This window comes from Lepidochelys kempii, chromosome 2 (assembly GCF_965140265.1).
Source record: "Lepidochelys kempii isolate rLepKem1 chromosome 2, rLepKem1.hap2, whole genome shotgun sequence".
Taxonomy (NCBI): domain Eukaryota; kingdom Metazoa; phylum Chordata; order Testudines; family Cheloniidae; genus Lepidochelys; species Lepidochelys kempii.
Window position 1 is genome coordinate 33,621,651 of NC_133257.1, and position 13,193 is coordinate 33,634,843.

Here is a 13,193-nt window from a genome sequence, read left to right on the forward strand (position 1 = left end):
CCCTCTCTCCTATGTAGCCTCAGGAGGGCCTGCCACAATCCAGCCTTTAGCCATTTCTCTCTGTGTAGTGTGCTGGGCAATCTGTATATGTAATGGACCCTTGGTAAAATCTGACACTCACTTCAGCAGGCCCCAGGAACCCCAGGCCCTGGAGCCAGTGTTATTCTGCTCTGATGGAAGGGGCTTGGATTCAGGGGGGCTCTAGCAGCCCAGGTCCTTGCTCAGCAGCACATAATGGATGGGAGCAGGACATGGGTGGAGTTGTGTCAGGGTAGGTGCCAGAGTATATTCACGGCTGTTTCACATCCTCCCTCTGCACCAAGGTTACGTCACCCACACAGCTAAAGAAACTGCTGCAGTGCAGTGGCAGGGTCTCTCCCTGGCTATGCTGGGGAAAATGCCTTTTCCTCCTTCCTCCTACACGTCTCCCTGGTGCCTGCAAGCTAACTGGTTGGCTGAGATTTCACATTTTGTGCTTGTGTGAAGACCTACTTCCTCTACCATACATACAACACCATAACACCCTGCAATAGAACAGTCTGTAGCAAAATGTAAGGAAGTTCCTTCTCTTCTTCTTAGCATTTGTTTGCTGACAGAGTAAACACCCTAAGATAAGTCTGAATTCAATGAAACTTTGCATGCATGGAGGCATTGGCACCGCGCTTTGAATTCTGTAGCCTTCACATTCAGTACTCTTTCCACTAGTCTCTAAGAGTCTATTGCATTCTAGGAACAAAACGGGCTAGCCAATAGAATGCCTTTTAAATTACCAAGAGCTCTCCATCTAAAATTCTAAATGGACTTTGGGGCTGTGTGTGTGCAGACAGCTCACAGAACTGATGCTTTCCCAAGGGAAAGTCTGTCCATTGCGCTAGGTCAAAAAGGTAGTGTGTGGTGTGAGGAGGGCCAACACAGCATTACATGGGGGCACTCCAGAGCTGCAACTCTTTCCTTGACTCAACCCCCTCCTTTCCAACCTGCAGGAGTTACTTCGGATCTAGGGCTATTTTCAAAAGGAAAACAGTGAAACTGTCGTTTTTGTCAAAATCACTGTGTTTTTAATAGACTAGCTGAATCCCATCAAAATACTTGAAATGGTCTTTGTTGCAGCTCTGTACAATGATATAGAATCACTGAAGTCTGTTATATTTCACTGTTTCTTTACCATGGGGTATCATATTCACAGAGCATGCTAGCGATGTGATTTGTAAGGGGAAAACTGATAGAATGCTGAAACAAGCGGATAAAGAGTAGTCCTTTGTCTGTCATTTTAGCAGTGAGTTTCAGAGTTCACAGTGAAAAAGTTTACATATTTTACTGAATTAACACTCCACACAGCATTCTGTTTACTTCTTTGGAGGGGAGGATAAAGAAAACAAGATGTGATGGTGAGCGCATATTATACTTCCTTTGCTGAGTGGTGTATGCACTCGTCCCAGTAAAGTGATAGAAGAGTCAGGTACTGATCAGCTTCAGTGGAAAAACTCCAATGAAGGCACGAATGCACCCCCTGCTCTTCTGACTAGCAGCTTTGTCACCCCTTTCAAAATTGCTTCTCTCCATTTGCCAGTTAATAATTGAACGCCAAGATTCAGGCTTAAAAACTATTTTGAACATGTAAAATATGAGGAAAAAATACAATATGCAACTGTTTAAACATCACTGTTTTGATCCCTGGATCAAACCAATATAATTGCATGAGAAAATTATGATAGTATAGAAATTTTTATAATTGAAACCATCTCTGTTTTAATGCAATTTAGTGTCAAGTTTTTCATCTTTCTGACCTCATTAGATGTGCCTGGTCATTAGATACGGTGTTACTAATTAGTTTTAACTTAAAGGCTGCTCCGGTTAATGATTGGTTGGACTAAGGTTTTACTGTGTAAGATTAACTACATTTAAGGATGGCAAAATGCCATTGTAGCATTAATGCCAGACTTTAATGAGAAGCAGAAGTAAACTCCTAGGACTCTGACGATTTTAATGTGGGACCACAGTTGTGCTCTCATTATCTTAAAGCCCTGTTATATTTTAAAAATAAAAATAAGTATTCTTCTCCCCACCAACTCCTAATGATGATTACACTGAATGGTATAATGCTCAAGAATATATAAAGTCTTAAAATCATATGTGCATTAGATATATAACCCCCAAAGCTGTTTCCTTTTGAACCATATCCTTTATCTAAACTCTTATAATCAAATGGAGAAAATGTTTCATAACTTCTCATCGTGTCTGCCTTCATTACAAACCATATGAAAGCAACACAAGACCATACTGACAATCTTCTCTACTGCTAAAGAATACTCTCTCTCTCCCTCTCCTTATATTTTACTATTTTTTATATTATAGGACACTTTGATTTTTCTCCATTCTCATCCTCTTAAGTGAATTAAGTATTCCTGAAAGGTGCTGGATTCGCAGGTCTAGAGACTGAACTCCTCAGTTTTTCCACTGATCATATACAGCAGTATAAATGTATCCTATACTCCTTACACAGCATATCTCAGTAGGACCTGGAGGCTTCCATCTAAAGCCCTATTCCTTCATACCTAAAAGCACATTAAGCACATATGTAAGGCCCTGATTGAAGAAAGCATCCTTATTCAGGACTACATTTTAGCACCTGCTTAAGAGTTTGGTTATTCATGCACCACACTGAACAATTGCCATTCTGGTGACTAACATACTAACACAGTAGCTGTGGGTATGTCTACACTGCAAAAACAAAGTCACGGCAGTGATTCTCAGAGCCCGGGTCAACTGACTTGGGCTTGTAGGGTTTGTTAGGATACAGATATTCAGGCCTGGGTGTAAAGGCCTATACTTTAAGAATTTACATGTATTCTTATCACTTAGCTAGTTATAGAGGTACAAAACAAGAATCAAAATCACTGTCTGCATGTGTAAGGGCCTTCTCTTACTGTGACAGTCTGAGGCTGTGTTCTTAGGCTAAGATCTTTGGCTAAGGAGCAGAGGCAGCCGTAAGCTGGGAAGCGTATGGTCACATCCTCACATTTCAAACTAGTCACATTGAAATAAGGCAATCTGGGGCTGTTAGAAATGTGATCTGATCTATCACCTCCAGAGAAAGAGAAGAGCCTAGAAGATTTAAATTCTTGTTTTGTACCTCTATAACTAGCTACGTGATAAGAATACATCTAAATTCTTAAAGTATAGGCCTTTACAGACAGACCTGAATATCTATATCCTAACAGGGTTTGTACCACAGGGCTAAAAGTAGCCATACAGATATTCCAGAGAGGGGTGTAGATCTCAGAGCCTGGGCTCCAGCCCAAGCAGGAGTGTCTATACTGATATTTTTAGCCCCGAGTCAGTTGTCCTCGGCTCTGAAACGTGCTGCCGCAGGGCCTTTTCTCTTTTCTTCAGTGTAGATGTACCGTGTCAGCATTGCCACACAGTACATATTTTCCCAGCAACTTCTAGAATAATTTTTGCATTCTCTGAAAAACACAACATAACCCTTTACCTAACGATTGTTTGTTTTATTTTTGTGCTTTTTTTTTTCCAATTAGGAAGGAGGACAGCAAAAACAAAGGACAAGAGAAAGAAGAAAAAGAATTTAATGGAAAGGGCTCAGAAGCAGCACAGCATCTTCCTAGCTACAGACAGAGCTAGCCAGTAAAGACTTTTCTGTTTGTTATATTTTTTGCAAAGTGCACAAAAGCTGCTATATGCTCCTGCATATGGATGCACTGCAATTCAGCTGCTTTGACAGTATTGGTTGCAAATAACTTGTGAAAAATGTCCACAAGTTTGTTTGTGTTATTTATACTTTTTATTTTTTGAACCTGAAGACTCCAAGGGCTGCAGTGCACTGAGTTGAATCAGTGGAATTGGTGCCGAAGTGTGTCAAAGACTTTGCATTCAGTGCCTGGGAAATGGAAATGGCCAATGTGTAGACATAAAAGTGAAACAGGAAAGAAGGCTGCAAATCACCATTAGATAATGGACTTGTGCATATTTATATAAAAGAGGAGGTCTGGGTGGTGTAGGTACTCTTGCATTTATGGCCTTTGTTTCTCATATTTGTACATTTCAAGAGTAAATGTATATGAATATCTTAGTGTTAATGTGCATTATTCTCTGTATTGAAACAGTTGTATAATAAAACTGCTTTAAGAAGATATACCACAGGAGTTACTGCTTAGTGTTCTAGGAGCACAATAGTCCTCATGTGTACATATTATGCGGTCTGTGAGTAAATAAACTTATTTACTGTACATTTGTGCTTTCATTCTCATGTGTAACATGTTATGTATGTTTAAAGTTATGTCACTTTGGTTCCAGTAATTTCTAAACATAGTCCAGTAAACACTTTTTACTATGTTTTGAATGTTTTTACAGTTTATCATTAATTTTAAGGAAGCCAGGTGTGTTTCTCATTTGTTAAGGCACTTTCACATAGCTAAACTAGATTGTATTGGCCTCAGAACACAGTGTCAGATTTGGAATATTCATGCCTAAGTCTTTCAGTAAAACTAAAGTCTCTTCAATTACAGTGTAACCTTACCTTGGTGTTGCTTCTCACAGAAAGAAATCTGACATCTAAGAGTTAAGGTAAATTATGGCGGTGACGGATGTTCAGGGAAACAAGATTGTGAATGGGGAATTATATGAATAACTCTCATTATCCATCACAGGAGTTTCATGCATAGCTCTCTTCATACTGTGACCAGTACTTTATCCCCACCAGTCCTAATAATGATTACTTCAAAATCCTAGCCTTACTGGTTAGCAAAAGAGGCCTTTACCATGGGGATTAGAAAAGAAATTGCCACCAAACATTAAAAATTAGATAATTTGTAGGTGAAGGGGATTCATTTCCTGACGCTGGCACTCAGTTCAGGAATTTGTAGCAAGTTTCAACCTTGCAGTGCATCTGGGTCTGTTTATTTATTGCATTTCCCCATTTAGGGAAGGAGAAATCTCAAAGGGTATATTTCAGTAGTCTTGCATTATTGGGCCAGCATTCCAAGTGAAGGCTTTTGAAGGCCTGACTTGGAAAAGCCTGCACTAACATTGCTGCCTGCCTTCACTCGTGGATTATACTCTGGCTCCAGAACTAAGATTGTATGTGCATCATGACCTTAAGAACTAGAGAAAATATAAAGTAAAGAAAAAAGGCTTTGCCACCTATCTCTTTAGAAAATAAAACAGTGTTAGTTTTAGGTTTACTGGTTCTACTCTTCACAAATAAACTATGAAAGAAAAGTATAAACAAACACAGATATCGTATCCATGCTTAGCTATCTAGGAGTATTTTTACTACAAGAAATACACAGTATTAAGCCATATATGAATGTTGTATGAAACTTCTTATGGATTTTCACTTAATCCTGAAGTTCTCAACTCTTTTCATTCTAGAGTATGTTCCTATTTAGCTTGAACAAGTTACATATAGTACCTTATTGTTGAGACTAATAAAATTTTTCTATTCCTGGGATGTTGTTTTGGGCATTAAATAGCTGACTTGAAAAAATGTAGCTGCCTATTTTGATTGTTGGTTATCAAGTTTGGTTATAGATGCAGTGAAAACCTGAGCAGAATTCCACTGGCAGAGATTACAAATATTTTATTAGCCATGTCATGAAATTTATTCTAAAAAATACAATAAAACTTTATAGTCAACCTCTGAGTAAAATATGTTGGTCCTTTTTTAATTTAAAGAATGAATTTCCTATTAATGGAATCCAGAAAAAATATTCAAAGAAGTTTGGTGAGTAGAAATGTGTTTGCCCACGGAAGATGAATAATTAAGAGATTTTTAAACCAAACAAAATTTTGTCAGGTTTCAGAGTAGCAGCCATGTTAGTCTGTATCCACAAAAAGAAAAGGAATACTTGTGGCACCTCAGAGACTAACAAATTTATTTGAGCATAAGCTTTTGTGAGCTAAATCCACTGAATGCATCCGATGAAGTGAGCTGTAGCTCATGAAAGCTTATGCTCAAATAAATTTGTTAGTCTCTGAGGTGCCACAGGTACTCCTTTTCTTTTTGCAAAATTTTGTCAGTTATTTACATGGTATTGTAAATGGGCCTGGCACCTTAAAACAGGTTCTGTATGCTAAACATAAGCTAAAGAACAATCCTCCTTTCCCAGTGATCTTATACTCAGAATGCACCTGTACAGTGTAGATAACACATAGAACAATGTCCCAGATTCAGGACAGCATTTAAGCATGGGCTTAAGTATATCCTTTTTCAGGATTCATTGACTTCAATGGGACTTAAGCACATGTTTAACTTTAATCACACAATTAAATGCTGAATAGGGATGGTTTCTTGAATTGGGTCTGTCACATTGTCTGCAGTGGCTCACTACTCTCAGAAACAGGGCAGAGATCCCAAACTGGAGGTTCTAGAATTAGATTTCGCTAAGTCAGTAACACATGTGAATTCCTGGGTCGCTATAACAGTCTTACCATGGAGTCACAGCCAGTCCCTGAGACTATTCAGTCTATCTTGCCACCCTGACAAACTGGACTTAATGATAAATGGTCACTTCCACCAAAAATCACACCACATTCAGGTTGCTTCCAGTCCCAGTCATTTACCCCCAGATCAATTGGTGCCCAGTTTGGTCTTACACCAAAGACAGTGCCTGTAGCCAATCCTGTAACAAACTACTTAAAGGTTCATTAACTAGGACAAAGAAATGAGAGTTATTTACAGGTTAAAGACAGCTAACATACCCACACATGAGTTACCATCTACATCCTCAAAGTGACAGAGTTATAGTGATCTGTCCATTTAAAGTGTCTTTCAGGGCAGACTAAAGTGTCTCTGGCTCAGCGTCTCTGGCCCTTCAGAGTTCAAAGAGCCAAAAAGATGGAAAATTTTCCTGGGTCTTTGTTTTATTTCTTTCATTCAGCTTCCAAGCCAAAGGACAAGCTTGCTTGCACATAGTATTGCCCAGGTGTGGTAATAAGGCCATTAACCAATCCTTTGTATTGCGCTGATCCTTGATGACCCTTTTGATTTTAATAGTCCTTCTGGATGGGTGGTGGGGACAATTCCTGTGCCTAGGTTCACAAGTTTAGAGCAAACATTTTCACAGTTATAAAACAAAACTTACATATTTTCTTATTGCATGGAATACAGACATTGCAAGTGAGATTAAGGCATACAGCAATTTACAAACATTTCATAGAGTATAAACACTAAATACATTCTTATAAGACTAATATCTCTTTTGAGCAAACTAACATACAGATGAACTGGCCTGGTCTCCAGTCCTTAGCTTACGCTTACAGCCAGGGCAAAAGCTGGCATCTGGCCTTCCACGGTCACAGGGTCCAGTGTGAAGAAAGTGGCCAGATGTTCAATTGTAGAAGAGGAGCCCTTGGGATGGTTGACCTTCTCTGCACCAGGCCAGGCCCCAGGACAGATTAGAGCTGCCTAAGGTTGCAAGACTTCAGAACAGCCTACAATTAGATAAACATTTTAAAAAAGTTAACCTGAAGTTGTTCTCTGACCTCAGCTGTTGCATGGAATTCTGATCATAATAGGCCTGATTCAAAACCCACTGAAGTCAATAGGATTCTTTGCAGTGGCTTCAGCAGGCTTTGGATCAGGCCCACTGCAATCAGGCCCAGGATACTTGTTTCTTCCACTATCTGGGGAAGCACCAATATCTACAGTTTCTCTTGGCCAGCACCTGTCAGGCCTTCTCCAGAGCTCCACAGTCCCAACTAGCAGATGGTAAGAGAGCACTCACCTGGTGAGACAGAGTCCATCTCAAAGAACCAAGGAAGAGAAGAATGAGGGGGGATTTGATAGCAGCCTTCAACTACCTGAAGGGGGGTTCCAAAGAGGATGGAGCTTGGCTGTTCTCAGTCGTGGCAGATGACAGAACAAGAAGCAATGGTCTCAAGTTACAGTGGGGGAGGTCTAGGTTGGGTATTAGGAAAAACTATTTCACTAGGAGGGTGATGAAGCGCTGGAATGGGTTACCTAGGGAGGTGGTGGACTGTCCATCCTTAGTGGTTTTTAAGGCCCAGCTTGACAAAGTCCTGGCTGGGATGATTTACTGGGTGTTGGTCCTGCTTTGAGAAGGGGGTTGGACTAGATGACCTCCTGAGGTCTCTTCCAACCCTCATCTTCTATGATTCTTTGATTCTATGAAACCATGCAGCCCTCTTTCCTGCTGTGTTTGTCTGGATAGTTCACTTTTACTTGGTGTTTTCTCTGACTGAGATTCTTTTCATTTTCCTTCTGAGAAACTGAGTAAAAAGCTGGTCAGGTGCACTATTGATGTAAGCAGGGTTTGAATGAGCTCTCCCCTAACATCTAGTGATGCACTGGGGGAAAAGACTTCAGGAGCAGACTGTGCATGCATACAGTGCCTATTCTATCTAGATGCATGGCAGCTGGAGCTGCTTTGCCAGAATGGTCACTTTTTGGCTGGTTTTGGGTTACAAATCACTCTAGTGTTTGAATGCAGGGGTAATGGGATGCTGTTATCCTTATTGCAGGAGTAAAGGGTCACAGAATTGTGTTTACCATGCCCTGATTGAGGGGGGTCACCCTGAACCTCACATGCTAATCAGGGGGTAAGGATGCCAAATCACAGTGAAGATGTGTGTGAGTGAGTCCTGGAAATAACTGCACTACTGATCAGGTCTAAGGGCTAAGCATTAGATCTTGGGTGGGGACAGTGTTGCTGTGAAAGACACGGCACTGGCAGTGAGGTTCTCCGCTTTCTGCTGGAATCACTGAAAGCTGGGTCAGGTGGCGGAACCTCAGAATGTGACGTGAGAGAGGTGGCGGCGGCAGCAGCCGTGGCAGAGAGACAGCGGCCGCTGTGAGCCAGTTGCAGATGTGGCAGCAGCAGAGGCATTGCTCAGGCCCCCCCACCCCAGGGTGGGAGGTGAATCCCTGTGAATGCACCTCTGAACTCTGGGTCTTTGCTAAGCAAGGCCAGCCTACTGTAAGTAGGCGGGTGGTGGTGGTCGGGGACTCTCCTCCGGGGGACTGAGTCATCTATCTGCCGCCCTGACTGGGAAAACCGAGAAGTCTGCTGCTTGCCAGGGGCTAGGATTCGCAATGTGACGGAGAGACTGCCGAGACTCATCAAGCCCTCGGATCGCTACCCCTTCCTGCTTCTGCACGTGGGCACCAATGATACTGCCAAGAATGACCTTGAGCGGATCACTGCGGACTACGTGGCTCTGGGAAGAAGGATAAAGGAGTTGGAGGCGCAAGTGGTGTTCTCGTCCATCCTCCCCGTGGAAGGAAAAGGCCTGGGTAGGGACCATCGAATCGTGTAAGTCAATGAATGGCTACGCAGGTGGTGTCGGAGAGAAGGCTTTGGATTCTTTGACCATGGGATGGTGTTCCATGAAGGAGGAGTGCTGGGTAGAGACAGGCTCCATCTTACGAAGAGAGGGAAGAGCATCTTTGCCAGCAGGCTGGCTAACCTAGTGAGGAGGGCTTTAAACTAGGTTCACCGGGGGAAAGAGACCAAAGCCCTGAGGTAAGTGGGAAAGCGGGATACCGGAAGGAAGCACAGGCAGGAATGTCTGTGAGGGGAGGGCTCCTGCCTCATACTGGGAATGAGGGGCGATCAACAGGTTATCTCAAGTGCTTATATACGAATGCACAAAGCCTTGGAAACAAGCAGGGAGAACTGGAGGTCCTGGTGATGTCAAGGAATTATGACGTGATTGGAATAACAGAGACTTGGTGGTATAACTCACATGACTGGAGTACTGTCATGGATGGTTATAAACTGTTCAGGAAGGACAGGCAGGGCAGAAAAGGTGGGGGAGTAGCCCTGTATGTAAGGGAGCAGTATGACTGCTCAGAGCTCCGGTACGATACTGCAGAAAAACCTGAGTGTCTCTGGATTAAGTTTAGCAGTGTGAGCAACAAGAGTGATGTAGTGGTGGGAGTCTGCTATAGACCACCGGACCAGGGGGATGAGGTAGATGAGGCTTTCTTCCGGCAGCTCACGGAAGCTACTAGATCGCATGCCCTGATTCTCATGGGTGACTTTAATTTTCCTAATATCTGCTGGGAGAGCAATACAGCAGTGCATAGACAATCCAGGAAGTTTTTGGAAAGCGTAGGGGACAATTTCCTGGCGCAAGTGCTAGAGGAGTCAACTAGGGGGGGCGCTTTTCTTGACCTGCTGCTCACAAACCGGGTAGAATTAGTGGGGGAAGCAAAAGTGCATGGGAATCTGGGAGGCAGTGACCATGAGTTGGTTGAGTTCAGGATCCTGACGCAGGGAAGAAAGGTAAGCAGCAGGATACGGACCCTGGACTTCAGGAAAGCAGACTTCGACTCCCTCAGGGAACGGATGGCCAGGATCCCCTGGGGGACTAACATGAAGGGGAAAGGAGTCCAGGAGAGCTGGCTGTATTTCAAGGAATCCCTGTTGAGGTTACAGGGACAAACCATCCCGATGAGTCGAAAGAATAGTAAATATGGCAGGCGACCAGCTTGGCTTAATGGTGAAATCCTAGCGATCTTAAACATAAAAAAGAAGCTTACAAGAAGTGGAAGGTTGGACATATGACCAGGGAAGAGTATAAAAATATTGCTCGGGCATGTAGGAATGATATCAGGAGGGCCAAATCGCACCTGGAGCTGCAGCTAGCAAGAGATGTCAAGAGTAACAAGAAGGGTTTCTTCAGGTATGTTGGCAACAAGAAGAAAGCCAAGGAAAGTGTGGGCCCCTTACTGAATGAGGGAGGCAACCTAGTGACAGAGGATGTGGAAAAAGCTAATGTACTCAATGCTTTTTTTGCCTCTGTCTTCACGAACAAGGTCAGCTCCCAGACTGCTGCGCTGGGCATCACAAAATGGGGAAGAGATGGCCAGCCCTCTGTGGAGATAGAGGTGGTTAGGGACTATATAGAAAAGCTGGATGTGCACAAGTCCATGGGGCCGGACGAGTTGCATCCGAGAGTGCTGAAGGAATTGGCGGCTGTGATTGCAGAGCCATTGGCCATTATCTTTGAAAACTCGTGGCGAACTGGGGAAGTCCCGGATGACTGGAAAAAGGCTAATGTAGTGCCAATCTTTAAAAAAGGGAAGAAGGAGGATCCTGGGAACTACAGGCCAGTCAGCCTCACCTCAGTCCCTGGAAAAATCATGGAGCAGGTCCTCAAAGAATCAATCCTGAAGCACTTGCATGAGAGGAAAGTGATCAGGAACAGCCAGCATGGATTCACCAAGGGAAGGTCATGCCTGACTTATCTAATCGCCTTTTATGATGAGATTACTGGTTCTGTGGATGAAGGGAAAGCAGTGGATGTATTGTTTCTTGACTTTAGCAAAGCTTTTGACACGGTCTCCCACAGTATTCTTGTCAGCAAGTTAAGGAAGTATGGGCTGGATGAATGCACTATAAGGTGGGTAGAAAGCTGGCTAGATTGTCGGGCTCAACAGGTAGTGATCAATGGCTCCATGTCTAGTTGGCAGCCGGTGTCAAGTGGAGTGCCTCAGGGGTAGGTCCTGGGGCCGGTTTTGTTCAATATCTTCATAAATGATCTGGAGGATGGTGTGGATTGCACTCTCAGCAAATTTGCGGATGATACTAAACTGGGAGGAGTGGTAGATACGCTGGAGGGGAGGGATAGGATACAGAAGGACCTAGACAAATTGGAGGATTGGGCTAAAAGAAATCTGATGAGGTTCAATAAGGATAAGTTCAGGGTCCTGCACTTAGGACGGAAGAATCCAATGCACAGCTACAGACTAGGGGCCGAATGGCTAGGCAGCAGTTCTGCGGAAAAGGACCTAGGGCTGACAGTGGATGAGAAGCTGGATATGAGTCAGCAGTGTGCTCTTGTTGCCAGGAAGGCCAATGGCATTTTGGGATGTATAAGTAGGGGCATAGCCAGCAGATTGAGGGACGTGATCGTTCCCCTCTATTCGACATTGGTGAGGCCTCATCTGGAGTACTGTGTCCAGTTTTGGGCCCCACACTTCAAGAAGGATGTGGATAAATTGGAGAGAGTCCAGCGAAGGGCAACAAAAATGATTAGGGGTCTGGAACACATGACTTATGAGGAGAGGCTGAGGGAGCTGGGATTGTTTAGTCTGCAGAAGAGAAGAATGAGGGGGGATTTGATAGCTGCTTTCAGCTACCTGAAAGGGGGTTCCAAAGAGGATGGCTCTAGACTGTTCTCAATGGTAGCAGATGACAGAACGAGGAGTAATGGTCTCAAGTTGCAGTGGGGGAGGTTTAGATTGGATATTAGGAAAAACTTTTTCACTATGAGGGTGGTGAAACACTGGAATGCGTTACCTAGGGAGGTGGTAGAATCTCCTTCCTTAGAGGTTTTTAAGGTCAGGCTTGACAAAGCCCTGGCTGGGATGATTTAACTGGGAATTGGTCCTGCTTCGAGCAGGGGGTTGGACTAGATGACCTTCTGGTGTCCCTTCCAACCCTGTTATTCTATGATTCTATGGGCTACAGCAGAGGGAGAAGAGAGTGATGTGTTAAGGGACATATTTTGTCAGATTTTCACACCACAGGTGAGAAACTGAGGCAAAGGAAACTGCTCAATGCACTGTGCTGTGGGTGTTTGCCTGTAGCAATCATGGTCCCCTTTTCCTTTTAAAGAAAAATTCTCTTCGTTATACACAGACTCAGTGCTCATGAGTGGAGAAGTATTGCCTCTAAGAGGTGCCTGGGGTGGTGTTAAATTGTCCCAGATTACTGGGTGAGGTCTTGAGCCAGTTCTGTTTTGTATTGTTAAGGGGGACCCTTAGATAGTGAACCTGGCCCTTGTTACAGACAACTCCACCTAGCATCAATGTCATCTTTCTGGCTATTTCCAAAAGTCCTTTGGCATTTGTTTGCATCCTCCCTTTATCCATCAGGATCCCAACAAAGTATTCAGAACACTGACTGGTTATCAAGATTTGCCCTATGTTTCCTTGTGCTTGTCTGGATTCCAGGAGTGATCCTCTCAGGGGCAGAGACTGAGACCTCCCACACTCAGCCAAGAGGATGTTTCAGGGAGTATCTGTGAGAGAGGTTTTGTCTACACAGATATGAATTGCAAAGATTATTTGTGGGAGGGGGCGGGAAAGGAGGAAAGAAAAGCCCATCTCTCAGAGGTGAAGATAGAAACAGTTTGTGTTACTCCAGAGGCTAAGCCTGCTTCCTCTACAGATCAGAAACAGGCTCTTTAAAGAACTTTTCTAA

General features: G+C 43.5%; 1 protein-coding gene across 1 annotated transcript in view; it reads left to right on the top strand.

Moving 5' to 3' along the window:
- The window catches only part of RSPO2 (R-spondin 2), a 102,111-nt gene extending 97,901 nt beyond the window's left edge, over nt 1-4,210 (top strand). The window contains exon 4 of the mRNA XM_073329352.1: nt 3,540-4,210. Within this exon, the coding sequence (XP_073185453.1) occupies nt 3,540-3,649 (110 nt within the window). The 3' untranslated portion in view covers nt 3,650-4,210. The remainder of the gene's footprint in view (nt 1-3,539) is intronic.
- The last annotated feature ends 8,983 nt before the right edge of the window (nt 4,211-13,193 follow it).